The 27,639-nt window shown below is 36.9% G+C and overlaps 3 protein-coding genes across 4 annotated transcripts; 2 read left to right on the top strand and 1 right to left on the bottom strand.

Moving 5' to 3' along the window:
• The first annotated feature begins 15,158 nt into the window (after positions 1 to 15,158).
• On the top strand, positions 15,159 to 16,092 carry LOC132789373 (rhythmically expressed gene 2 protein). Its single transcript, XM_060797344.1, has 3 exons — positions 15,159 to 15,316; positions 15,384 to 15,472; positions 15,554 to 16,092. Exons 1-3 carry the CDS (start codon positions 15,159 to 15,161, stop codon positions 16,090 to 16,092), a joined length of 786 nt encoding a protein of 261 aa, XP_060653327.1.
• Positions 16,093 to 16,126: 34 nt separating this feature from the next.
• LOC132789374 (mitochondrial assembly of ribosomal large subunit protein 1) lies at positions 16,127 to 17,028 on the bottom strand. Its single transcript, XM_060797345.1, has 3 exons — positions 16,697 to 17,028; positions 16,375 to 16,635; positions 16,127 to 16,317 (listed from the first exon to the last, which is right to left on the bottom strand). Exons 1-3 carry the CDS (start codon positions 16,995 to 16,997, stop codon positions 16,160 to 16,162), a joined length of 720 nt encoding a protein of 239 aa, XP_060653328.1. The 5' UTR covers positions 16,998 to 17,028; the 3' UTR covers positions 16,127 to 16,159.
• Positions 17,029 to 17,989: 961 nt separating this feature from the next.
• Positions 17,990 to 27,377, top strand: LOC132789367 (tyrosine-protein phosphatase non-receptor type 61F). Of its 2 annotated transcripts, XM_060797336.1 has the most exons (7): positions 17,990 to 18,597; positions 22,414 to 22,587; positions 22,649 to 22,911; positions 23,761 to 24,127; positions 24,366 to 24,949; positions 25,011 to 25,136; positions 27,226 to 27,377. In XM_060797336.1, exons 1-7 carry the CDS (start codon positions 18,478 to 18,480, stop codon positions 27,260 to 27,262), a joined length of 1,671 nt encoding a protein of 556 aa, XP_060653319.1. In that variant the 5' UTR covers positions 17,990 to 18,477; the 3' UTR covers positions 27,263 to 27,377. The 2 variants fall into 2 exon arrangements, with proteins under 2 accessions (XP_060653319.1, XP_060653318.1); XM_060797335.1 differs by lacking the exon at positions 27,226 to 27,377 and having other exon boundaries at positions 17,991 to 18,597; positions 25,011 to 27,160.
• The last annotated feature ends 262 nt before the right edge of the window (positions 27,378 to 27,639 follow it).

Genomic DNA, 27,639 nt, shown 5'->3' on the forward strand with positions numbered 1-27,639 from the left:
GAGATACTTTCCATTCTCACCGAGAGGAAAAAAAAAAACATCAAAAAACCAACCAACACACAACAATTGCAACTAAAAACCATTCATGAAAACACACAACAAGATGATTTTTTTTCGGGAACTAATTTGTGCAGTTTTATCTGTTGTGCCGACACAAAGGATTTATCACCCCTCGAAAAAAAGTAGAATAGGGAACCGGGAAGACTCGTTAAGGACGAAACCTGAAGGAAACACACGCTCTTACACAAACACAAACAAACACGAGAGTTCAGAGGAATTTTGGCAAACGATAAACTGAAGTGAAATGTGGGAACTAACCAATTAATGAGGATTCAATAAGAAGGACAGTTATGTAGTCTGGAAATAGTAAAAAGGTGTTTCAAGGAAACAAGCAACTTTAATTGCAAGTTTATTTATTGATTAAGATTTCATTGAATATTAATGAATAAACAAACGAATGTAATTAGCATAAATTCAGGAATGCATTATTTGATCTCTATATCTAGATAAAGCGATCAATTGAAAAGGATTTTACTGTTTACTTAATAAATAGTCGGAATATAAATATCTAATAGAATATATTAAAGAATCAATAATAATAATAATAATAAGACTAATAAGAATAATAAGATTAAGACAATTAATGATTATTTCATTAATTGAAAAATTAGTGTAGGTTAATTAATAATTCTTTCAGTTAGACTAAAAAAATATTCTAGTTATATTAAATACTTTATGCAAATTATGTTTTATATAAATACAGAAAAAACTCATTTTAATTAAATAAAAAATATTTCATTTGGTTGTGCTTCCATTTTTTATCACAATGTATTTCTTATAAACAGGCTACAATTTCTCTTACTTTATTTAAGGGAAAAATACTAACAAATATTATATTTTCAAGTATTCACAGTGAAACTTTTCTAATTGGGCAACTCCTTTATTTAGAAGGACACTTTTTGGGAAACGCTACTTTTAAATTTCATACATATCCAACTTTGTGGGGAAAGCACCACAAGACTATTTTATTTACTTAAAAGGATTACATATAATCAAAATTAACACTAACATCATTACTAAAGCACTGGCAAAAAAGCCTTAAGCTTAAAGTATTATAAAATTAACTACTTGTTCCAAAAAAAATATCTTTAATGCTAGTTACTTGTGGAATGAAAACTTGTAATATATTTTTGAGCTTCCTTTTTCTATTCCTAAAGTGTTAAGCATATTTTAAAACATTTTCCTTCCAAGATTTATGCCTTTTACTATGTTTAATTTATTATATGTATGTTTTCTAAGTATTATTTAAAGAAAATTCAAAGGTTAGGTGATTTTTAAAACCTTAATGGTGTCGCCTATCTTTATAGGTGCTTTATGATCCACCTTTTTATATGCCATTTACCATAGTCACTTAACCACATTCATGCAATGGGCTGACCCGCATTACTGCAGTGTTGCACCCACAAAAAAAGAAGAGAAGAAGAAAGAACCTAGGAACCGAGACGCCACAACGCCAGTTGCAACTGCAACTGCAGCTCTTTTCTCACATTGAATGCTTCTCGTGTGCTGTTTGCGTAGCTTTTGAAGTTGCAGCGACAACATCATCACCCAACTCTAACTTCACCTCCATCCTCAACTCCATCTCCATCTCCATCTCTCTATTGCTATTACCATCATTGCCAGCGTCATCGTCATCGTCAACGCCATTGGCAACGCCATCGACATCGACATCGACATCGCCAGCATCACCCGCTTGTCTCGTCTCCATTTGTCTACTGCAGTGGATTGAAGTTGTTGTTGTTGCTGTGACTCTGTTGTTGGTATGTTAAGTGCGTGGTTTGTTGAGTCTGGGCCACGTTGTCGCACATTTGAATATGAAAAGCGACGAGTCGAGTCGAGTTGAATGTGTGTGTGTTTGTACTTTGTGTATTTGTGGTCTATGGAATGCCTGGAATGCAGTTCGTCCGCTCCGCTTTGCTCGGCCCATTGTTATCAGTTACACCTTGAGCAAACTCCAATAGTCTTGAGAGGAGTGCCTACAACAGCACCTACATATAACATAGAAGCGAGTTAACTGGCCACTAACTACATACTAGAAGTTGTTGTAGGGTTCGGCTTTGGCATATCTGCATACAATGCACACACACACACACACACACAGAGTGAGAGACAGACAAAAGGCATTGCTAATTTTTGCCAAATAAGGCTGGCATCACAAGCATCATCAAGCAGTAGCTGCAACAAAATGCTGTGGCAAGTCCAACGGTCATTTCTGCAGCCAAGAATGCGGAAGAATGACTCAAGAACCGTCTCTCTGTCTGTGTGTGTGTATTTGTATTTGTATTTGTGTGTGCAATAATTCGAAAATAAATGCACAGGAAAGAAAAAGCGCTTAGCGTTTCCATCTCTCCATCTGCATTTCCATCAGCATCTGTAGCTGTATCTGTATCTGCATCTCTATCTGCATCTGTATCTGCATTTGTAGCTGTATCTGTATCTGCACATGCAATTGCCAACTCTCAGACGAATAGACAACGGATGTGTGTTCCCTCTCTCTGTATGTGTGTGTGTGTGTGGTTGTGTCTTGTGTCTGACTGCGCCAAGAGCTATGACTCTTGGCAATCTGGGGTCTTGTCTAGAGATGGCCATGGCAACAGCGAAGCGAGCGAACACGAAAATCAGCAGCAAGCAACAAGCAACAAACAGCAAGCAACACAAACAACACTAACAAACAGCTAGTTGTGGAATGCTAACGGAGCTTTGTCTTGAAGTTTTGAGTAATGCTACTTTGTACTACAGATAATTCAAACGTGAATTTATTATTATTTTAGCTTAACTACGTGTGATTAAACTAATTATCTTTATTAGAGCATCAGCTCTTTTGCTGCTTAAGCAATAGTTGGACTTTACTTTTATATAAAACTTCCCAAAGCTCTTCCCACATTTAATCGAAAGCTTAAAACTTTTAAGAAGCTAACTATTTAAAGTATTTCTTTTTTATAGTAATATATCACAACTGTTGCAGGTTGAACCGTTTTCTTACATAGCATAACATTATTAGAGCAACAGCCCTTTGACTTCTTAATTAATTGTTAATCTTTAAGTTTGATCAAAATTTCCCAAAGCTTCTTCTAAATTTAATCGAAAGCTTAACGCTTATTGCAAATTGACTAGATAGAAGTCTTTCATTATTTTCTATAACTTTAATCTATCGAATTTTGCATCTCCAATTTGAATCCTTAACTAATACAGTATAGTTAGATTCAATCCGAAGCTCAAATGTTACCAAAGCTTATTTTTAAATGGATTAGAAAGCTTTAATCTTGTAGAACAATACTTGTAATAGTAGCTAAAAAGTCTTTCTTTCTAATATTCATATGTCAGGGTTTGTATGGTATCTTTATCAGGTGCAACCTTTCTGAAACTTCAATTGTCTTTAAAAAAAAGAGAGCACGTTTTTTCTTTCTGTGTACAATTGTTAAACGATAATCTCATTTAAGGTATGCCATAAAGATTTTCCATTTATGGAACCAATTTTAAATAATAAATTTCTTGACAATTTTCCAAAGTTGCCATTATAGTTTAATCTGTAATGGTATGAGCCTTCCAGAAACTTGGTAAGTAAAAATAAAAGTGAAGTAATCATAAAAAGGTTAAAGTTTATTAAATTAAGCTTGAATATTCCTAATTTTATATTCTTTTCTGTTTGCTGCTTACAATTTTCTACATTAATATTGAAAATAAATACGTACATCTTTAATTAAAAGCATTTGTTTGTTCATTTTTTACTCATACTATAATACCTAAAGACTTGCATTTTGTCGATAAATATAGCAAATTTCTAAGCTAATGTGCTTTTTTATGGAGCTCTTCTTATTTTTTATAGAAAAGCATTTTTAGAATTTGCGGAGACAACAACTTAACTTAAGTTCTGAGAAGCTTTTCATCAAATATAGCTTTAATGAAAAGCTCTTCTTTACTAAGATTGTTACGCAGTAGGCGAAGCTCCTTCAGCAATTGCTGTTCACTCTTCTTAACTTGTCACCTTCTTTAAGCTTTTCCAAAAAAAGCTGTTAATTGTTTTTTGGAGACCTTGTGTTCATCTCTAAGCTGCAGCTTGAGCGGCGTATCAATTAAAGATGTGCTGCCAAGCAGCCGGGGGGATATTTGCTGCCTGGAGTATAGTTGCCACCTTGGACAGCTGCGGTGTCAGAGCAACAATCAATCAAAACATCATCAACAGCAGCCAAAGCAGCAGCAGAAGCAACGTTGCCTCGTCTCCATCTCCTGTCGCTGTTGGCTATGTTTAGCCATGTTTGCCATATACTCAGATACACACACACACACATACTAACAGCAAAAGAGACATTTGTGATCTAACTGTCTGTGACAAATTTTATTTCTGTAGCGGATCGGCGACGTCTGTCTCGTGCATCCCCCTTGCAGCTTCGCCCCGCCGCTTGGCCGAGTAAAAAGCGCTCAACAACAACAACAAAGTAAAAACAAAAAAAAAAAAAAAGCTAATGTCACTTCGCAGCATATTTAAAAGCACATAAAGATGTTTATACCAAAAATAACATGCAAAGCAAAGCAAAGCAAAGGCAAACGACAAACGGCAAAACAGCAGAGCGAACGATCTGCACCCCAAAAAAACACACCACCTCCCCACCCCCGAAAGCTCCCTCCTGCTGCACACATTTGCACCTCTCGCCGCTCGTCCATCGCCCAGCAGCAGCAGCAGAAGCAGCAGACAGACGACGCGACTGCGGCCCGTGGACCAAACAGTCAAAAAATAGCCTAGCGACAGGCCAAAAATAAACGAAAGCAGCAGACGACGCCGACGTCAGCTGCGGCTCTGTTGCTGCTGCTGCAGTCGCCAGCTGCAGTCAACGTCGCAGTCGCAGCGAGCGTCGTCGTCTCCGTCGCAGTCAACGTTGCCCGGCTGGCAATAATGTCGCAACGGTGGCGCTCCGTTCAAAAAAATAAAAAGCAGAAAACAAAAAAAAAGTGATGCCAGGGCTGGCGCTAACAGTGATGACTCATTTGCACAGGGCTGCCAACTTGCTTTGCATCCTTGCAGTGCTCTTTCTGTTGCCTACTTATAGGCTTGCCTTGCACATCCTTTATTGCCTGCTCGACTTCATTTTCGCATTTCAACTGCAGCCCTGTGACCGTGTCAACAAATTAAATTCCGTCTGCTTGCGTCTCGCCAATGAGTTTCATTCTAGGGACAAATCAGCGGGACAGTCGCATTCATTCGTTCATATAGCGCGCTATTTGCATACACTATGCAGCAGAGTTGGCTTTAATAGAGAGCCATAGTGGAGACTCGACAAGAGCGACTGGAGCGACTTTTAGGTGAAAGTTAATTGTAATGATTATAATTCAAGTGACACTTCATAAAGTAAATTTATATTTTAAAGGATACATTAACATTTCATTTTTTCATTTTTAAAAGTAAAGGAAAAATTAAAAAAAAAATTATACATTTTTCTGATTTTATATTTATTATTTTATTTACAATACAATACAATAAAAATGTGTAAAAAATTGAGTAACTTCAAATAAACTTCATTTTGTTGTATTTAAATAAACTACTCAGTGAATAAATAATGTAGTTTCTATATTTATTCAATCATGACATAATATGTGTAGATATTTTATAGTGGTCCTCTTGAAAATAAAACATTACGACTACTCCTGATTGATTGAAAAGAAGTAATAACATACTTCAATCAAAACAATTTCAAAAAGATTGTAAAACATTTTTAAGATAGTAAATACTTCGCAATTAAAATGAAAAACATTTACTCTCTAAAAACTAGAATGAAAATTTTGAGATAACCAACTTTTAGATCTTCAAGAAAAAAGTAATTAAAACAAAATGTTCAATCTTAAAAAATTCTAAAATCAAGTTCCCAAACTTCAGGTTCGTTTCCCTGTGTGTTCTTAATGCGTTTATCATTTCCCAAATTTTTCAAATATATAGTAAATAATTCTTTTTAAATTTATTTAGGCGCATATTAGCGCTTTGATGGTTATGAAAAAGAATTTTTAACTGATAAATTTCTTCTTCACACTTCCAAAGTATTACAAAAACACAGTAAGCAAATTTTTTTTTAATTTAACAAATCGTAGCGCTTTGATGGTAATAAAAAGAAAATATTAACTTATTATTTCTGTAATAATTTGTTATCTTTGAGTTGTGATTGATATTTAATTAAACAAATTTAAGCTAATGTTGACTTTATGAAACATGGAATTTTTGTCAATACAAAAGATTGGCTAACTTTTCTTATAATTCATCACAATAGCAATGTTGTTGTGCTATAGCGAGTTGCGTCTGTAGCCAGACATATAAGCACGTGCTATGTGTGAGTATGAGTGTGTGTGTTGCCTTGGTGGATGCTAGATCATTCCTACGGATGGCAGCGTAAATTCAAATTCAGATTCACTTGCCCACAAAATTAGAAATTTAAAACAACGCCAGCAACAACAACAACAACAGCAACAACAAAATAGCAACATTTTTCAGCATCTAAATAAAGTAGCGAAACGCAAAAAAAAAGCCAACCACAAAAAGGAACATAGAAGATCACAAAACTACAACAATAACAACAACAACACAAACGAAGAGAATAAATGAAAATTGAAAAGAAAGCAGAGAAATGATGAAGAAGCGAGGGGAAAATCCTAAGCAAACAAAATGTTGTGTGTTCGTCGAGAGCGAAAAGTTTTATTTAAAGTTATAACAACGACGGCGGGGTGGAGATCTGCTGTCTGTCTATATAGTAGCTATATATCTATAGCTCTATAGCTAGAGATAGATCTGCATCTCGCTCTGTCTGTCTCTCTCCGACTGTCTCTTTCATTGAGCATTGTCTGGGAATGCCCAACGACGTGGAATGTGGCGTCTGTTGTCTTGCTGGGGCCCTTTTTGAGCGGGGAGAGATGCTATATAGTGTATGTTTATATATATCTACTCGATGTGGGGCAAGACTGAGGGGAGACCTCGCATCATGCATTCCATACTTCCGTATGGAAGCTGGCCGTAACATTTTTCCCCTTAATCATCGGGCAGCACAAAATTAGAAAATGACGAACCGAAAGTATTTCCGTTTTATTTTTGGATAGAATATGGATTGCATATGTGTGTATGGGATATTGGAATGTGGAAGTTGTTTCGCCATATCTCACATTTTTGGTTGATCTTGCCGCTGACAGAGAAAAACGAAGAAGTTGTTCATTAGGTGTCCTGCTAAAAGTCATAATCACCTGTCCAGCCTTCATCAGCTCAAAGCTGTAGAGACACCTTGGGAATATCGTTTTTGGTGGCGTTGTCTTTATGCACCAATGGCAACGACATCGTTGTTTCTCTCTCTCTCTCTCTCTTTCTCTTTTTTCTTCTCTTTCTCGCTTTCGAACTCCAACTGATCGCAACGGCGGCCAAAGACAAATTCTTGCGTTTTTCCCGGAATTCACTCAATAAACTCAAACAAAACCCAAACATTTAACAAACGAACCACAGCCACAGCAAACTCTGCGCCAACTGCGGCAGCAGACAAAAGGCCAAGACGCAGTTCGAAGATGAAGACGGAGATGAAGAGACAGACGAAGCTGCAGACGAGACGATGCAGAATCGTCTCGGGCAGCAAAACACAAAATAAACCTAAAAGGCGGATAAGGAATTTCAAACAAGAACACACCATGCAAGAGATGCAAGAGATGGAGTTGCAACTTGCAACTTGCCGATGCCGATGGAGTTGCAGTTGCAGTTGCACTTCGAGATGGAGATGAAGCTGTGAAGTGGCGCAGCCAAGCGAAGAAGAGCACACTGAGCAAATACAAAGTCCAGCATTCCGAAGCTGAACAAAAGCACTTTTATGCAACACCAAAAATAGAGTAATAAATAGAGTAAACTTTGATTGAAAAATTATTAATTAATATAACATTTTAACTGTTAATTGTTCATAGTGCGCCTTGAGAATCATATTTGGATCATTAGTATGAATTTTAAACTATGAAGCTATGATTTTTATTTTCTTTAGATCGTACGAATTATTCACAATTCTTAACCATTTCTTATCATAACCAGTTAAGATGCTAAATAAGTGACAGAAAAAAAAATAAATATAACATATCGGTAATTTTTTGACAGTATTTGTAGTGTGCTGCATTATTAACCGTAAAAAAAAAACATAAACTGAATTAATTTTATAAATAAGTTAAAGTTATTTTTATAGCACTGGCTTTGCACTATATTTGGAGCTAAAGTTCATTTTAGGAACTTTTTCTGTTTATGAAAACGTATGTATTTTAAATAAATATTTTTCAATTTGTCTAAGATTTCGCTCATTTTGGCAATTATCTTTAATCAGAACAATAATTCCAAAAGAATTCTTGCCTCTTTAAGTGCCAATAAAGAGCGAAAGTGTTCATATTTAGTCAAAATAGTCACTTTGTACAGTGTCGACACTGATAATTACCAATATACATATACATATAAATTATAATAAAAAGGTGGATTTTAATCCGATTCATTTACGTATTCGTTGCATACTTCAGGGCTTTTTGAACATTAATTCCTGAATTACTTGTTTGTACTTGGTCCTTATATGTACTTATTTTGTGTTTCATTCGTATACATTTAATTAAAGTGCAAATAAATGTCATTGCTAGAGACACTTTAAACTAGTATGAAATAAATATAAAAACGTTTTCTCTATATGATCTAGATATATTATCCTTCAGCTAGCTGCGACGAATTGTGTTTTTTTTTATAGATTTAGTATTAGGTAAGGTCTTAAATAATTGTAAAATTATGAATATGATTATCAAATCGTTTATTTGATCTATACTACTCAACTAATTAGTCACAACATTATTTAGCTTATATTATTTACCTTTGCATAGCATACTTTCTGGAGCTAAGGAGATATAGGAGCCATAGAACTGCAAAACTTACTTTTTCCTTGAGTCGATTCATATGGAAAAGTTATGAGGAGTTTGCTTTGCTGTTATTTACAGGACTGGCATCCAGGAGTGTCATCCAGAGTTTAATAACAAATCATTTGCAACACATAAAGAATTTGACATATGCGTTAAAAACACATATTATACAAGATGAAATGAAAAGTGCAAAGGAGAAAAATGTGCTAACATTTCGATGACAGACCAAAAAATATAAGTTAATTAGAACATATTATCAAAGTAAATTCATCAGAAATTGAAAACAATAAGGTAAATAACCATGTTATAATATATTATATATATTTATTTCATACAATTTGTAAACATAATGTTGAAAATAATTTATAAATTTATTTTAAATAAAATAAATAAAATTCTATATTTTTATCGACTCTTAAATCATTTAAAATGGCATTTACAACACGTTGAGAAAAGTTTCAGTTCATGTTCTACTGTTGAACTATTTGTGCAGCAGCAAATAAACTTGGTGCTACAAAAGTGGTTAGTTAGTGGGCGAGTCCGCTGCAGAGAGCTTGTGGCATGCAGCATGAAGTAGGCGGAGGCGGTGGCTGAGGCGATGGCGGTGGCGGTGGCGGTGTGTTTCAACCACAAGAAGCCAGACCTAATCCGTTTTGTGGACTGCCACTGGGCAGAAGGGAGTGAAGTCGAAGTCCAAGGCAATCTGCGGCTACTGATGGCGCTGGCGCTGCTGGTGCGGTACTTTTGCTGCTGCTGCTGTTGCTGCCACAGCGAGTGGCAAGTCGAGGGCGCAGGCAGAAGGCAAAAGGCGAAGGCGCAAGCGCGCAGTCAGCTCCTAAGCGCTACAAGCGAATCCTCCTAAAAATTATTTATTAACATGGTAGAAATTCGCAAACAGGTTAAAACGACCAATCAAAACAACAACTGCTGCAGCAGCAACCAGCAACAACAACAGCAACCAGCAACCAACAACAACAAAAAGCGGCGGCGGCGGCAGCCAAAGACCCAAAGTGCAGATAATATTAAAAGGCAGTCAGGCAGCCAGTCGGCCAGACAGAGTTGGAGTCGAACTTGGAGTTGGAGTTGGAGTTGGGCCGACCGACTGTCGGACGGACAGACAGACGGACGGACAGACGGACTGGCAGACACATTTCGAAAAGGGCCAACATGAAATTCCATGGGAGTCATTGACTTTATTATTATTGGTTGCTTGGTTGGCTAGCTTGGCTGCTTTGGCTGCTTGACTTGGCTTTGCCTTGCCTTGGTTAGGTTTACTTTGCTTTGGTTTTGCCTCAACTCGACTCAACTCAACTCGACTCGACTCGACTCAGCTTGACTTGACTTGCTTGAGTTGGTTGCTTGGTTAATTTTCTTGGGAAAGTTTTTGTTGAAAGTTGGGCGGCCTTTTTTTTGTTGTATTTTCTGCTGTTTTTTTGTGTTCAGTCTTTCTTCGCTGCTTTTTTAATTTTTTGCAACTGAAGTAGTTGGCGTTAAAACGAAGGTAAATACTAATCATTGGGTAGGACATAACATATGTCAGTAAATCGCCGAGTTATCCAACTGCAAATTATACCGCTGATCGCACAGCTTAATGTAATTGAACATTTCTTTTATTTTTTTGGTTTAAGCGCTGATAACAAAGGATCTTAAGAAAAACAATGTAAATTTGTAAATTACATACTTCATAAAATATTAACTTTTGTACAAATTTAATAAGAAATTGACAAATTAAGAACATAGTAAATTTCTAAATAAAATAAATAAAATGTTCTTACATTTTTAATAGATTAATTTATGTAGTATCTTAAATTCGAGATTTAATAGATAGATATTCTTAAGAGAATATTTCGAAATGCATTAATCGAGCAAATCTTAATGAAGAAAGTATTAAATATTAAAAGACTATAAACTATTTCCAACATTTTTATTTAGCAGAATATTTTTAAATAGTTCATTGATAAACTATATAAAATCCGAGTACAAAATATTAAATAGTCTATTCAGAATCTATTATGAATAGAATTCTTACATATTAATAATAAAACATTTAGAATAATAATTTAGTAATTGTATATTGAATACTTATTTCTGCAATGGCGAAAATAATTAAAAATTAATAATAATAAATAATTAATTGTAATTGAATTCAATTTAAAAAAAAAACAAGTAAGAAAGCTACAGTCGAGTGTGCTCGACTGTGAGATACCCGCTACCCATCTTGAATAAAAGCAATATATTTTGCGGTATTATTCGCAAAACATACCGATTATACTACAAAAATACTAAAAATATATTTTGGGGTATTATTATAAAAAATATACCAAATGTACTAAAAATACTAAAAATAGCAAAAGCAAATTAGACCCCTAGTAAGTAGGCGGTTTTGCCCATACAAAAGTATTTCTTTAATAACTTCCAACCAAATTTTCAGGAATCATAACTACTAAAGTAATTATTGTATATACCAACATTCGCAACTCTAGCTTTTAAATTAGGCTTGTTATTCGATTTTTTTGATTTGCGGGGGCGGAAGTGGGCGTGGCAAAAATTTGAAACAAACTTGATCTGCGTGCAAACATAACAAATGCTGTCGAAAAAAAATATATATCTCTATCTCTTATAGTCTCTGAGATCTAGGTGTTCATACGGACGGACGGACAGACGGACAGACACACAGACGGACATGGCTAGATCGTTTCGGCTGTTGACGCTGATCAAGAATATATATACTTTATAGGGTCGGAGATGCCTCCTTCTACCTGTTACATACATTTCCTGCCGGCACAAAGTTATAATACCCTTCTACCCTATGGGTAGCGGGTATAAAAACGTACCAAATAAATTACTTCTAGTTCTCTGATAGGATTTAACATTACCAATGAGTATTTCCATATATTAAAAAACTAAAGATTGGGCTAAATATATATAAGGAAAAATATTAATTAGTTATATGAAGATTATTAAAGTATTATAAATGAGTTGTTTTTTTTTTATTAAACAATATTCTAAAGTTAAATGTTTTCTATTAATTACCTCTATTCTTTTTTGGTATAAAAAATCGCATTGCTAATGTTTTAAGTGTATAAGATTGTCTATTGAAAAAACGAGTATAAGTAAATTGTAAATATAAATACAATTATTTATGTATTTCTAAATTTCTAAACAAATACAAGACAAATTAATATTCATTGTAAATTAGCAATAATAATGACACACATTTAAATACTTGCCCAATATTTATTAATGTTCAATTTTTAAATAACATTAAAAAATGCCCTTAGCCTGTTCTATTTACACTTCTTGCACATCTAAATAAGTAATTCGATTTTAATATTAATAATAATCATTTTAAATAATATGAGCTTTTTATACAAATAAGATTCTCTACCAATTAGAATTCACAGTAAATTTAACATCATTCATATCCTGTTCTATCACACTTGTTGCCCATCTAAATAAGTAATTAGATTTAAATACATTCTGCAAGTTGATTAAATGCGAATACCAAAAATGACATTGTCAATGCGCAAAATGAAGTTTTTAATAAATTCCATTAATACCTCGCCTTTTCTTGGTATCACGTTCATTTTTTGGGGGCCAAGACAAGACAAAATATTGCTGCATTCATCGTTGGCCCTACCAAAACAGCATCGGAAGAACGTTAGTTCTCCATATCGTTGGTATGTGTGGAATTTACTCAGTGTGGTTATTTTTTTTTTAGGTGTTTGTATCTTTTTGGACGTTGTTGCCCTTTCCATAGAAACTTGAACCTAACAAAAAACCTTGCTGAGGCAAATTGATACTTTATTTATAGCGAAATCGAACAAAATTGGCAAATACCAAAAGTGCTGCGAACTGGGCGCAGTCAAAAGATGAAATAAGCAGACATTTTCATACCCTATAAACCTTTGCAAATGTGCATCAAATGGGGTAGCTTGACTGGAAGCAATGTCTACAGCAGGTGAGAGTATAGAGTACGATTTCGTTGAATATAATCTTAGAATATTTTGTATTAATATTATTTCTATTTTAGAAATAGATTTGGATTTATAATACTATATACCAATGGGACTTTTTCTTTTTATAATAATTTAAAATATAATAGTGAAGGAACAAAACATACAAAAAAGGAAGAAATAAATTTAATAATTTAATGAAAAATAATAGTAACAAAATATACGACTTTTTAGAGAACAATAAATAAAAAACTTGAGAAAATCAAAGTAGAACATAATATATTAGATTTTAGGGGTAAAAGATATTAATAAACAAAAAATAGAAAATTAATATTAAATGTAAAGAAAAATAATATCAGAAAAAAATATATGACTTTTTAGAGAACATATAGTACATATAAATAAAAAACTGATTTTAGGGATTGAATTCATAATAGAAAATTCAATCTGTTGTCTCTTTCTCTGTCCGACGATAGAATTATCCATATCTTAAAGACAATTTAAGTTAAATAACTAAAAATTCACCTTTTGTAGCTGGTGGATTCAATCCTTCATAGCTCCATCATTGGCAATTCAAAACTAACAAATTTCAAATTTTTTATTTGTATTACAGCGTATCTAGCAGTCGCGCAATATCGACTAGATTACTCTTTTTGCTTATAGCTGGCTGTTTGTGGGCGCGCGCGCGCTTCGCGAGTCAACAGAAATCAAGAGAACAGAATTGCCGACCACAACAAGAATCCAAAACGATCCCCGCATAAAGCTTAAAGTGCACACAACAAAGAAGTTAAAGCTGTGAGTGTGTGTGTGTGTGATAGCATTGGACAGCACTTTTGGTCCATTGGGTTTGGGGCTATTGTTGGAAGCTGTCGTTGCAACCACCGCCGTCGACGTTGTCGGCGACGTCGACGCCGCCGCTTTGGGTATGAATGAATTTATGCTTTTGTTATTTTTATGTGTGTTTTCACTGGAATTTCGCCGCATGCCTTATACGGCATGTCTGTCTGTGTGTGTGTGAGTGTATATTTGCGCATCTGTGTGTGTGTGTGTGCTTTATATTTTATGCCGCTCGTTGGCCAATAAAAGGATACAAATTTGGCTGTCCGCTACTTTCATCGCCAATTTTCATTTGTAATTGGTCCTCGACGAATGCACACCAAAAGGTAACCGGATCCAATCAAGCGACAAAATGCCGCAAAAAGTGCAACACACCGAAGCGTGAATACGCTAGCAAACATAATTAAAAACACTTTGCATAGTAACACAACTCATCGTCGTCGTCGACAGTTGTGTGCAGGAATTCCATTAACAAATTGTAAATTATTATTTTAGTTTTTTGCTCAGCTGATCAGCAGATTGTTAATCATAATTGTGGCCACGCCAAGTGCACAATGTTGAGAGCCGGCAAAAGTTTTAGGGGCAGGTAGACAACGTTGCTCGGTAGGTCAAAACAGCAGATACGTGCTGCTGCTGTTGTTGTTGCTGCCTTTGCTGCTTTTTGCCAATTGTTGTTGCTTCCCACGAGCATTAATAAAACTGACACGTCTGCCATATGCGAAGTTTCTTTTACACATTTTGTTTTTTTCCGTTTATTTATTTTTTTTTGCCAAAATGTCGCCGACTGTTGCGTTCGACCTCGAAATGCGAACAGCTAAACGAGAATGAAACGAGCGTTGCACAATACAATTCAAGTTTTGAATTACGCGGCTGCGTGCGCTGGTTTTTGTCTTGGCTAAATACCAAATTGAATTGTGCCAGTGCTGCCAAGCTGCGCTGAACTGTTACAGCAGTGTGACCGCAGGCAGTGGAGAGTATTTTCAATAAGTTGGCAGCACTTCCAAGTTATCGCGGGCTGTTCAACTTTCAACTGATAAGAGACTATTATTGTTATTGTTTATCTATTGGGACAATGGCAATCCGAAATCAATACTAAGCTTATTACCATAGGCTACTGCCCTGATAAGCTTAGCCAGTTATGAGATGTTGTCATTAATAAGCTAGAGAGATATAAACCGAACCGAACGCATACAGAGAAAAAGATTTATGTATAAATCCGCAGCTGATAAGAAAACAGCAGCAGCAGAAGCAGCAGCGGCAGCGACAGCGCAGCGGACATAGAAAACAATTATGGGGGGACTCGACACACGTAGTACGAGAGTCGCCGTCCAACGCAACGCAGGCGAAAATCAACAAGTTAATCGGTGTCAGGCCATTAAAAAATATTGACTTTATATAGTGAGACCCCTAGCAAAGATGCGCAGCTTGAATCGTTTTCGCTTGATAACCTTTGATGTAACAAATACATTATTGCAATTTCGCACCAGTCCTGGCAAGCAATATGGTGAGATTGGAGCGCTTTTTGGCGCACGCTGTGATAACAACGAACTGGCCAAGAACTACAAGGCCAACTGGTAGGAATACAATATAGAAATTTGCAATGCCATCCTTAAATCAACTCCGAATGCAAATCTCTCTCAGGTACAAGATGAACCGCGACTATCCGAACTTTGGCAGAGAAACATCGCCGCGACTTGAATGGCAGCATTGGTGGCGTCAGCTGATAGCAGGTAAGCGATAAACTGCAGCTCTCCTCTCAAGTGTTCAAAGTGCAAAGCAAATTCCAATTGTTTGTTTGCGTATTTTGCCAGGCACTTTTGCTGAGAGCGGCGCACCTATACCCGAGGCAAAGTTGGACGACTTTGCCAATCATTTGCTTGAGCTCTACAAAACTTCGATCTGCTGGCAGCCATGCAATGGCAGCATTGATCTGCTCAAGCAATTGCGACAGCATGCACAGTCCGGGAAACCATGTCGTGTGGGTGTTGTGGCCAACTTTGATCCACGTCTCGATGTGCTGCTGCGAAACACAAAGCTGGAGCAATACCTGGACTTTGCTCTCAACTCTTACGCTGCTCAGGCGGAGAAGCCACAAGCTGCCATCTTTGAGCGCGCCATGGCCGAGTCGGGATTGAAGGAATTGAAGCCAGCGGAGTGTTTGCACATTGGCGATGGACCAACCACAGATTATTTAGGCGCCAGGGAGGCGGGTTGGCATGCGGCTTTGGTGCATGAGAAGAGCTATTCGTATCTGGCCAAGAAATATGGTGTGGACATTAATCGCAATCATGTCTTTCCCAGTCTCTATGATTTCCACAAGAAACTGAGCGACGATGCTGTTGTTTGGTAGACGCAGGTGTCATCAACATAACAAATACATTACGCTCTCCTTAAGCACAAATTTGTGGGGTTTTATTTTACGGTTCTGACTTGGGCAATGGAGCCATAAATATGTTGCCCATGGGTTGCTGTGGCTTTTGACTTTCTGTATCGTATTGGGAGCCAATGGCCCACAGGGACTCCAAATCGTATTCCTCGCGTGCCTTGGGTGAAAAAATGTGCAGCGCAATGTTGCCTAGAAAAATGCACAAATATTAAGCAATTGTTTAAAGGATATTTCAAACAGACGCACCCAAATCCATGGCCATCCAGTCGTGACTCTTTTCGCCCTCAATGCGTGGCAACAGGTCACCCTTAGAGCGCTTGATTTTGAACATGCGACGCACAAATCCTGCTGTGGCCAACATATGGCGATAGCTACGTGCACTGCAGACAACCAAATGATCCACATACTTTAGCTCCTCGGGCACATAGCACACAAATATGTCATCGACATTCTCCTTGCGCAGCAACTCCACGAGATCCTCCACATCAAACACGCCATGAACTCCGCCTATGGAGTAAGGCACAAACAAGTAAGCAACAAGTGATACAAATTTACTTCTCCTACTCACGCTTTAAATTCAGGCCCATGTATTGATCTTCTGCAGTGTCAACTTCCAGCTCACGTTCCCGGTAGCGTGCCTCTTCGACATCAAAGATCTCTGTGGCCTCCTCATCACGGAATACTTTGTATTTATCTTGCACGCCGCCGGTCACAAAAGACGAGCTGAGTTTTTGTTGCTTATCAGTGAGTTCGTTCTTTACTTTTGACGGTTGCGGCTCTGGCTTGGTGAATTCATGATGAAAGCCACGTAAAATTGGCACGCTTAAACGTTGATCACGTATTAAGCGAAAAATGCGCGTTCTTAACATAATTTATTTATTGTGCAACCAGCTGACTGTAAAAAATATACAAAATAAAACCAATATACTTTGAAATAATCTACTAAATAATACCAGATTTGCATTAGCGCTTGGTATAATTTATAAGCAGGCGCAGCTTTTGAATTTCGCCATAGAACAAACGTTCACAGTTTTAAAAACCGAAAAAATTTCATAGTCGCTAGTAACCATTTCAATTTTGTTAAGATTGGAATACTAGTGAAATATATTACCTCTTATTCAAACCAATTCCATCAATATTAACGTTTATCTGGTTATGTTCCTATTGGGTTTAAACAATCGATTACATCGATTCCACAATCAATAAATCGTTACCAGTTTTAGTTTTTATTTTTCGGTGCTAATAAGATAATAAATAATACATTAATTGGAACATTTCTGTTTTAATTCATAATTCTAAATAATTGTGATATCCCCAAATCTTTGCCCATACAATTGCACAGTTTGAGGCATACTGTCCATGCTAATCTATCAGGGCTGACAAATATATATTTATTAAATCATTTCAAGTTTCATATTGCTTAAAAATACCAAAACAAATTGAATAGTTTTCCAATAATTAAGTTGCATTTTGTTAAACTGTTTTCAAAATAACTGGTCTATATTTTGTTGATCGTCGCAACATTCATAGTACATTACATTCTTATTGGAATAAATATACTGAAATATACCTACCTGCCTTTCAATTCCATTCCACTGAAAAAAATTTTACTCGATTTCGCTTTATTTCAAAACAATTAATTTTGTTATAATATCCTAATTAATTTAAGAATGGGTTTTAAATCGTAAATCGACTAGGCGAGCTTTAGTTTCTTAGTTGCTCATCTAGTTACGCATTTTCGAACATAAATGTTTGTAAAATTCCTCCCACACCTAGTAAAGTGTTACCAAGTTTGTAATAATGAGTGCGGTATATTGGTATATTTTTCTCCACAAAATAGCACTTCTATCATTTGCAATTGCGGTCTCTCATTGCTGCTAATTTGCGGAAAGAAAAAAGCGAGAGAAAAAAACATTACTAATCAAAACTAAACAAACAAAAACGCACGCATTTGCTGCTGTTTTAACGTGGTGAAGAATATTGTGAATAATGTGGCAAATTGCAATCGATTGTACTTAGTCATATGCATATTTAATATACAATTGCCGCCGCTAGCCTAAAACAACACGCCAACTAAAACTAGAGGGGCAGCCAGCCAACCAGTCAGCGAGATAGCAACAGACAACAGAAGAACCACCGTCGCCTCCGTCGTCGTCGCCGTTGCCGTCGTAGTAGTCGAATTTTTCTTACGCACTATTTACTCGGCTCAGTCGTGTGTTGTCGGTGTGTCGAAAATAAAAAAAAATAACGCAACGAATTGAATCGAAAAGTAAAAAAACAAGCAAGCAAACAACGTTACTAATTTAATACAAATTCCAAAGTAACTAAAACAATCAAATCAAGTGCGCAATGAGTGAGAAGGCGACAACGACAGCAGCGCCCACAAAGGATAATACGCCCGCTAGGCTTAAAATTGAACAGGAATATAATGACAAAAAAACTGGATCGGGATGGCATCGGTTCTACAAGGTGAGTGCAACACACATACTGCATACATATGCATATTGTAGACAAAAAAAAAACAACAGCTATTGGCAAGAAGAAGCAGCAAACAGACTGATACAACACACATTCATATATCCACACACACTCCTATTTGAATATGGCAATGTGTGTGTTTGTGTATAACACTCTCAGACGGAGACGCACATACAATTTTTATTCCTTTTTGATTCGATTTCCACGAAAATGTGATGAGTGCGCAAAAGGCTTCTGCAGATGCCGATGCCACCAACACACACACAGCGCAACCACTACATGGTTATACCTACGTTTGCATGTGTGTGGCTGTGTAGACACGCAGCTCACTCACGGTCAGCCCCACTGCGCTATTATTGTTGTTGTTGTTGCTGTCATGTGAGCGTGCGCTTGTATTTGTAGCTTTTGGTGTCGGCAGCATTGGTCAGCGGAGCAACAGAACAGCAGCAGCAGCCCAACTTCAGTCTTTGGCTTGAGTTTGTGGCGCTCGCGCAACGTTTGCCCAAAAAATGTTACAGGCACATTCTCTCAAACACACACACACACATGGAGCAGTCACTCATTCACACACACATGCATACTTACGCTCACCTGCTGCACTTTTTGCATGCGCTCTCTCGTGTTTTTTGTGCTCTTGGATGCTGTTTTGCTGTTCTGCTTTTTTTCTCTTTCCTTGCCTTGCAATTCGCTCAACATTTTTGTGTGTTCTTGATGATTACAGTGGCCATTTTCTTCTAGACTTTGCGCCGCTCGCTATGAGTACCTGGAATAATGATAAATTCACACTCGACGCAAGAGAGTTTACGATTAAGATTGCAAAAAAAAAAAACAATGTTTTTTATTTTATTATTATTATTGATAAAAGGCCGCGTTTGCTCGCAAGCATTTGGAAGTTCCGCGAATTTCTTGTCGGCATTCGATTCGTGTAGAGTTCTAGGAAACACACACATAAACTATGGATGTGTGTGTAGTATATGTTTTGGATTTCATTTGTTTTGATTGCTGTCTGTTGATAATTGTACTGCAACTAACAAACTCAGTATTTTGCATGCCGTAAATCACTCAATCAAATAGTTAGATAGGATGGGGGGGGGGAGGAAGGGGAGCGAGTTAGTGCGAAATCTTTGCAATGTGTGAAGGGTTCGATGAGCTTTCGCTCAAAAAGTTTTTGCATTTACCGCTGCAAGTAGTCGAAAGTATTTTTCACACGCATAAGCACATACGCATACACAAACACATTCGCACGCACACACACACACACACACATACAAATGAGTAATTCTTCACAAAAGGGCAGCAGCGTCTGGCTTTTGGGCCTGGCCTGGGTTTCTTTTCTTTTGCCTTCCGAGCTAAACTGAGCTGGAGTTTCTGCTTTATGACCAGTTCCGGCGAAATGTGTCTTCAGCTGTTGCTGCTGCCAATGTTGTTGTGCCCGCTTCATCGTCGTCGTCGTTGTCTTTGCCACTCACTTGAATTTGGATTTCACGGAATTTAACTTCGCAGTTAGGATGACATTGCCTGCGTATCTCTCTCTGACACGGTCTCTGTCTCTATCTCCGTCTCCCTCTTGCATGCTTGAGTTTTTTGTGTAATGAACGCAATTTGTTGTTGTTGGTTGGCCCCTTCTTCGTTGTTCCTTTTGGCTCCTTTCTTTATGCGCGCTGTGCGAGGATAATCTAATTTTCCAACTAAATCCGTAATAATACAACGACGAAGCCAAGCTTGAACAGCAGTATCCTAATTGTTTTCGCTTGAAAGCATTTTCTTTTGTACAATTGAACGTTTCCAATGAATTATAACTGCGCAAAAATAATAATAACAATAACAATAATAACTCGAGCAAAAACTGTTTAAATTGTTATGCTTTATGCGCACTTTAATACAGTTTTCTTTTTATTTTAGACGAGGGAGCTTTTTCTCTTGTCTATGACAACAAGCAGAAGAGTAACAAGAAAAGTAACGGTGCTTGTTGTGCGCCATTTGCAATTTATGCCGCATGCAATTTGCATACCCTGTAACACTCATTATGAGTGGGGTAAATTCACTGTAAACCAAATGACTCATCCATAAGCATGAGTAATTTTGATGACTAGAGGTATCTGTTAGCCGAGTTCCCCATTGCTTTGGCCATGCTCTGGAAATTCTGACTGCAATTTCTTGTTGCAACAGATTTCACAACTGTTGCATGTCAACAATGCAGATATACTTGGAAGAGTAAAGGGAGGGAGGGAGGGAGGGGGTCACCTGAATAATCAAAAAGCATAAAGAGTAAACTGTAAAGTAAGCAGCTATTATTTGCGGCAGATTAATGTAATTACTTGAAATATGCACTTCAAGTTGCGGTGCATCAAGTGAATCGCTTTTAATAGCCATTACTCATAACGTATTAAAACTTAGTGACAACTAGGAAATGTATTTCAGGCATGGATGTATAAATATATCTGCCTGAAGTTATATTCTTATATTTTCTTGATCACCATTTGTGATTGCAGTATATTGAAGTTCTAAATAAGAACAATATAATTAATAATTAATAAGGTAGCTTCTGAAAAAAAAAACAAAGTCTTGGTTCTCGAATAATCGGACCTCAGGGATTTTAGCAAATTCGGTGGCAAAATTCCTAATAATTTTTTTTTGTTATTATGACTTAATCTAGGTTTACATTTGAGCAAAATTATAAAATAACATTTCAAACACTATTCTTAGTGCACTATAGACTGAATACTAAATTATATGAGGACTCTTATTGGAAAAAAGATAGAAGTCTATTCCTCGAAAAATAGTTCAACGTCTGGCAAGCATTTTTTTTTTTTATAAAAATAAATAATCTTATTCTCAATAATTTCTCAAAATTACACTTCAATCATAATAAACTTGAGTTAAAGTGGTTCCCCAGATAATTTTGAAAAACGGCAATCATGCTTGGAATTCCCTTTAAAGTGAATACATATATCAAAGCCGAGCAAACTCGATGGTCTGCAGTTATTGCACTTGCTGTTGACTGATAACGAAGCATTTGCTGGTAACAGTTACAGTAACGATAATCACTCGCTGCATTTTAGGCCCACAAGAGATGATTTCGTTTTGTGTCGTCTGCTTCGAATGAATTCTCGCTTAACTCTGAGAACTGTCTGATGCGTGTTATCGGGCAATGTTTCTTTGTAATTGCAATTGCAATTTCATAACACTGGAAGTCAGTCGTCAGCCTCAATTTGCGACGCACTGATTATCGGGGAGTGGCGTCGCGACTTGACGAACTGATTCACCTACTTAATGACAAGCTGACAATTAACAGCTGATTTTTGACGCTGCCGTTGCTGCTGCTGCATATCAAAATAACTCTGACAGTAACAATGAACATGCGAATTGTGGTGTCTCATCAGAGGGAAATTGTTAGTCACGCGTTAAATGCAAATTTCAATTGTGTTTAAATTTAGCCAAAGTGTCGGAGCAATTGGCACCAAGTACTAGACATAAATTGAGGATCACTTGAGGACGTCGCAGGCGACATTGAACTTGTTGATAATGTTACTCTATCCATGCTCTGCTCTGCTGATAAGCAGCCAAAGATAATGCTGTTACCAATGTGAGTGGAGTATGCGTGGAGCACACATTTTGACCAATTAGTCATACACACGTTGAGCAGTCGCTAGGCCATGATAAGAAGCGAGTCCAATATTACCAATGACAGTCGCTGTTGTGGGGGAGGGCTATCCCCAAAAAATCAATTGGGGAATTGTGTGAATCACCAGGAATACTAACAATGTGCAACTCATAATTGTTTTATTTCTGCTTTTTTGATTACAGGAATTGTGCGAAGTATGCGATCGTGAGGCTAAAGAGCAACAGTTTACCACATTGGAATCGGAGCGTTCACAGAATCGAGGACTGAATAGATATCGAGATGTCAATCCCTACGATCATTCGCGCATTATCCTCAGACGTGGCAATGTCGACTATATCAATGCCAATCTGGTGAAAGTAAGTCACAAATTTGATTAATTCAAATCAACAAATGTAACAAACATATATTTGATTGCAGCTGGAACGCGCCGATCGTCAATATATACTGACACAGGGTCCGCTGCTGGACACGGTGGGGCATCTATGGCTGATGGTATGGGAGCAGAACTCGCGCGCCATTCTTATGCTCAACAAACTGATGGAGAAGAAGCAAGTCAAATGCCATCTGTATTGGCCAGATCAACTGGGACCAGAGCACGCTCTAAATCTGCGCGATGTCAACTTATCCGTTGAGCTCATCTGCTGCGAGAACTATCAGAACTTTGTGCGCCGATGGTTCAAGTGAGTTTAAACCAGATTTTAAATACTATCGAAAATGGGTTTTTTTTGACCCTGTGGCACGTTGACGCTGACAATCGCGCACGTTTGTCAACTGATGCAATCCTATTAATAGCATCGCCCAGATAGATTAGCTTGACTGACTGATAACATCACGTTGATTGCCATCATTACATATGTAGTGCCAATTAAGCAGAGTAATCATTCAATTGTCAGTCAATTAGGTAATTGATATTGCACAATTCGTGGTAAAACTGTAATCTAATTAGATGCATTATTAGGATTTTAATGTTTATGTTGGTGATTGGCAGTTGAAAGCATCCCTGAACCTATTAAATATGTTCAGGAATGTTCTAGTTAAAAACGTTGATTAGGTGTTTTTTTATGAATTAAGGTTCATTAATGATTCCACCTCTTAAAGTCAAAAGGAATCTTTAAAGTTTTCTGTAGGTTCAATGAAAATTGTATAATAAACTTAAAAATGGTTCAATAACTATTATTTTTACCTTGAATTTAATGAACTTTTGCTTGTACTTCGTATGGTTTCGTATTATTATAACTTTTCTGTCTAATTAAGAACACCTTTTAATCACATTTTTAAAGATGTGATGAACAAAGTACAACGAGCTTATTTGCTTTACCTTGGGATTCCCAATTGGTTATGAGGCAATAAAATAATTGCCACAGATTAATAATGCCAGTCGTAGCACAATTTAAGGAAACAAATAATGAAAACTATTCAATGATTTAAGTATTATTTTCATGACAATTCTTTTACCATTTTGAGGGTAGTTTCACAGACATTCCTTTTTATGAAGTTTCCCTATTTAATCTCTACATTATCTCTTACAGATTAACTGATCTCGAAACGAAAACGAGCCGTGAGGTTATGCAGTTTCATTACACGACCTGGCCGGACTTTGGCATACCCAGTTCGCCGGATGCTTTCCTCAAGTTCTTGCAACAGGTGCGCGACTCGGGTGCACTCAACAAAGATGTGGGTCCAGCTGTCGTTCACTGCAGCGCTGGCATCGGTCGCTCTGGTACTTTTTGCCTGGTCGACTGTTGCCTGGTGCTGGTGGATAAATACGGCGAATGCAATGTGGCAAAGGTGTTGTGCAAACTGCGCAGCTATCGCCTCGGGCTTATACAGACACCCGATCAATTGGACTTTTCATATCAGGCAATCATTGAGGGCATCAAGAAGTTGAACGACCCCGTACGTATACCAAATAGAAGTTCTCACAGAAACTGCGCGCAATGTTGAACCTACAAATTGTCCAATTGTTGTTGAATATTTTGTAGTAAAAATTTATTGTTGATTATTGCAAAGTAATCATTGTAGTTTTTCTTCTCAACAAGTTTTTTTTGAGTATCTTTAAACTACATTTTGCGCATTTTCATATCCATACAACATTTATTTTGCTAATCTCATGTTCATACGCTTCACTTTGCAGAGCTTTCTTGAGGCAGAGGAGCCGATTCTTAGCAATGATACGGAACCGCACACACAGGACGAACAACCGCCGCCATTGCCACCGCGTTCGCATTCCCTCAACTTGCCATTGGCGCCCAACACTGGCGGCGTTCTCTCCCTCGATATGCGCGCTGCGCATGCCAATGGCGATGGCATTGTTGGCGAAAGCGATATTATCTTAAGCGGCGGCGGCGGCGAGAAGCCAACGCTGAGCAGCAAAGATGCGCTCAACAATATTATTATCAATCAGCATGAGATCGTTAATGCCGAGGTGGCAGACAGTCTATTGAATAATCGGCCATTGCCTCCGTTGCCCACGTTACCACAGCACAGTGAACAGGAATCGGATAGCGATGATGAGGACGAGGACTATGATGATAACGACGATGATGAGGACGATGACGATGAGGAGGAGTATGAGACAATTGACGAACACAAATTGGATACAGCCAACGGTGATGTAACATTGCTGCAACCGCATGAAGATGATGTCAATGCCAACAGCGAGAAGCCAACAGCGGCTGTCGAGCCGCACAAGGTCAACGGCATTGATTTGACAACGAGGTATGTCATTAAGTAATCATTTTGAATCGCAACACATTTCATATATTAATCATTATTGTAGTTCCGGGGATGAGCTGAAGCGACGAAAACGCACCGAATACCAAGCGAATCTGGAGCAGAAAGTCAACGAAATCAAGCGAAAGCAGCGCGAAAACGAGGACAATCAGCAGGCGGCGAAAAAACGAAGGTCATTACTCACATATATTGCGGCAGGTGTTGTGGTTGGCGTTATCGCCGCCTACGCGTACACGAAGCTAGGTTAAGTCCTTGACCAAAACGGCCCCCACCCACTATCCAAAACAACCTTCTCCCCCAAAGTCCCCTAGTAGTTATCATCGAGCCAGGAAGTAGTCCAGGAAATAGATGTAGCAATTAGCAGTATGTAGTTTGTGGCACTAGCGTGACAATGAATGATCCCGAGATTCTCGGGCACATATGTATGATGATGATGATAATGATGTATATGTATGTATTGTATGTAGGTCTTATATCGAGCTAACATCAAATGTCAGCGCGACACCAACACTTGCACACACACGAACACAACACACAGAAAATACGAGAAAACGGACAGCGAACGAGATCAATGCGAATATGTCGCATTTGTTGCAATGTTAATGGCAATGCATATTAGGGAATTTTTTTATATAAAAAAACAAGTCGAAAAAACAATTTAAAACAAAAACACACAGCAAAAACAAATGTAACATTTAGGAACTCGGTGTGGAAACGACGAATCCCGAGCACCAAAAGTAGACGATTCTTGCGCAATAGACTGACATTTTAGAACAAATATTTTTCTTGAAGCACTTTCAAAAACGAAACCTAAAAAAAGAGGAAAAATAATATATACAAAAAAAAAAAAATCTACCCAGAGCATGTGGATGAGAATGAAACTTTAAAAATATCGATGTGTAATATCCAAAAAAGCAAATGCATTTTTCTCTGATTTGCGCTCGCTAAGAATGTACAATTTTTTTATTTATCTAATATGAAATAAAAACGTTGCTAACTTAAATAATGTATGCATATGAGAGAGAATACGTTGGTTGTGCCGAATAATATTCTGACCAAGTTTAAAACACAATGAAAGACCACGCCCACATCCACAAAATATGTCCATATTCACGCTTCACTTGTTTTTGACACACACTTCAGTTTCGCAATGACTCTTTAACTTGTGAGTATGTGATGTTTATGTGTTATGAAGATTTGATGATGGAACGAACACTTGTTTAGCGAATTCAAAATCGACAAGTTTAATTGATGGCAGCAAAATGCGGTAATGTGCCAAAAAACAAAAATGAATTGAGGAAGAAACGAATAAAAAAATTGAAACAATTAATCAAACATTTACTTTGCCCGCTATCTGTAACTTTACTTTACCAAAAAAAAAACATTAAAAAAACGAAAAGAATAAGAATGATTTCAACGAATACGAATTGAAGAAAAATGGAACTGGAAATTTTAGTACTATGAGAATACAGGCGCCCATTAAAGCAATAAAAACGCAAATATGTAGCACAAACATTATAATAATGATAATAACAATAAATAACAATTATGATAATGAGCAAATATGATACAAGCGAAACCATTTTGTATTCTAAAATATAATGGCATTAATTGTATGTAATCTTAAAGCAGATAAGAGGATAAAAGTAAACATAAAAAAAAGAACGAATGAGTTAAAGAGACTATTAAATGGTTTTTAGCAGTAAGTGTATACTTTAGATATCTGCGACTCCCTTAACCACTTAACAGCAACATAACATGCATAAATAAACAAACACACATACTTGAATGCGCAGACATGAATGAAACAGAAAATTATTTTTATATGTGTAATCCACAAATTTAACAACTAAATAAAAACGATAACTAACCACGACCCACAATGAGAAAGCGAGTGCGCTTAGAACGATGACGACGAAGACGATGATTTTTATAAAATACATACATATATATAACACATATTTATATAAATATATATACATACATATATATATATATATATATATTTAATACAAGTAACAAATGAACAATACCTATAGAAATGCCTAGTTAACTGAACATTGGCTAAGTACACTGACCTAAAAATGCAACCACACAACAACAACAACAACACGTAATATATACATATATGCCTAATGAGTAAAGAGACAAAAACGAAAGTATTCAAATAAAGTTACATTTAAGATACAACAAATGGTGAGATTTTTCTTTTAACCCCCCAAATAAATTATGATTTTTGTGTTTTTCTTATTTGTTTGCAGACGCCCAAAACATCGCACTGTGCCCAAGATAAAGTAAACACTCAATCAACCATCATTTCCCGCCCCTTGCACCAAAACCGAACAGTAACACAATGAACATATCATTTCCCAAAAAAAATCATGTAGAAACTAATTTAAAAAATAATAAATAATGATTTTCAAAAGTATTCCTTTGCATATCCCACACATACTAAAATTGACTTTCCTTTATTTGAATTACCCGCCTTACAAACAGTTATTCAAATGTGACTCCATCGTTATGATTATCGATATATGCAAAGTTATCGCGAAATTGCGATATATACGTTTTTTCTTTTGTACTCTGGGAAAGTTCTATATTTGTCCTACACAATTATATTTAAATAAAAGGTAATTAAAATTGGAGTCGAAGTATATTTTTATTGTAGCCAGGAA

This window comes from Drosophila nasuta, chromosome 3, assembly GCF_023558535.2.
Source record: "Drosophila nasuta strain 15112-1781.00 chromosome 3, ASM2355853v1, whole genome shotgun sequence".
Lineage (NCBI taxonomy): Eukaryota > Metazoa > Arthropoda > Insecta > Diptera > Drosophilidae > Drosophila > Drosophila nasuta.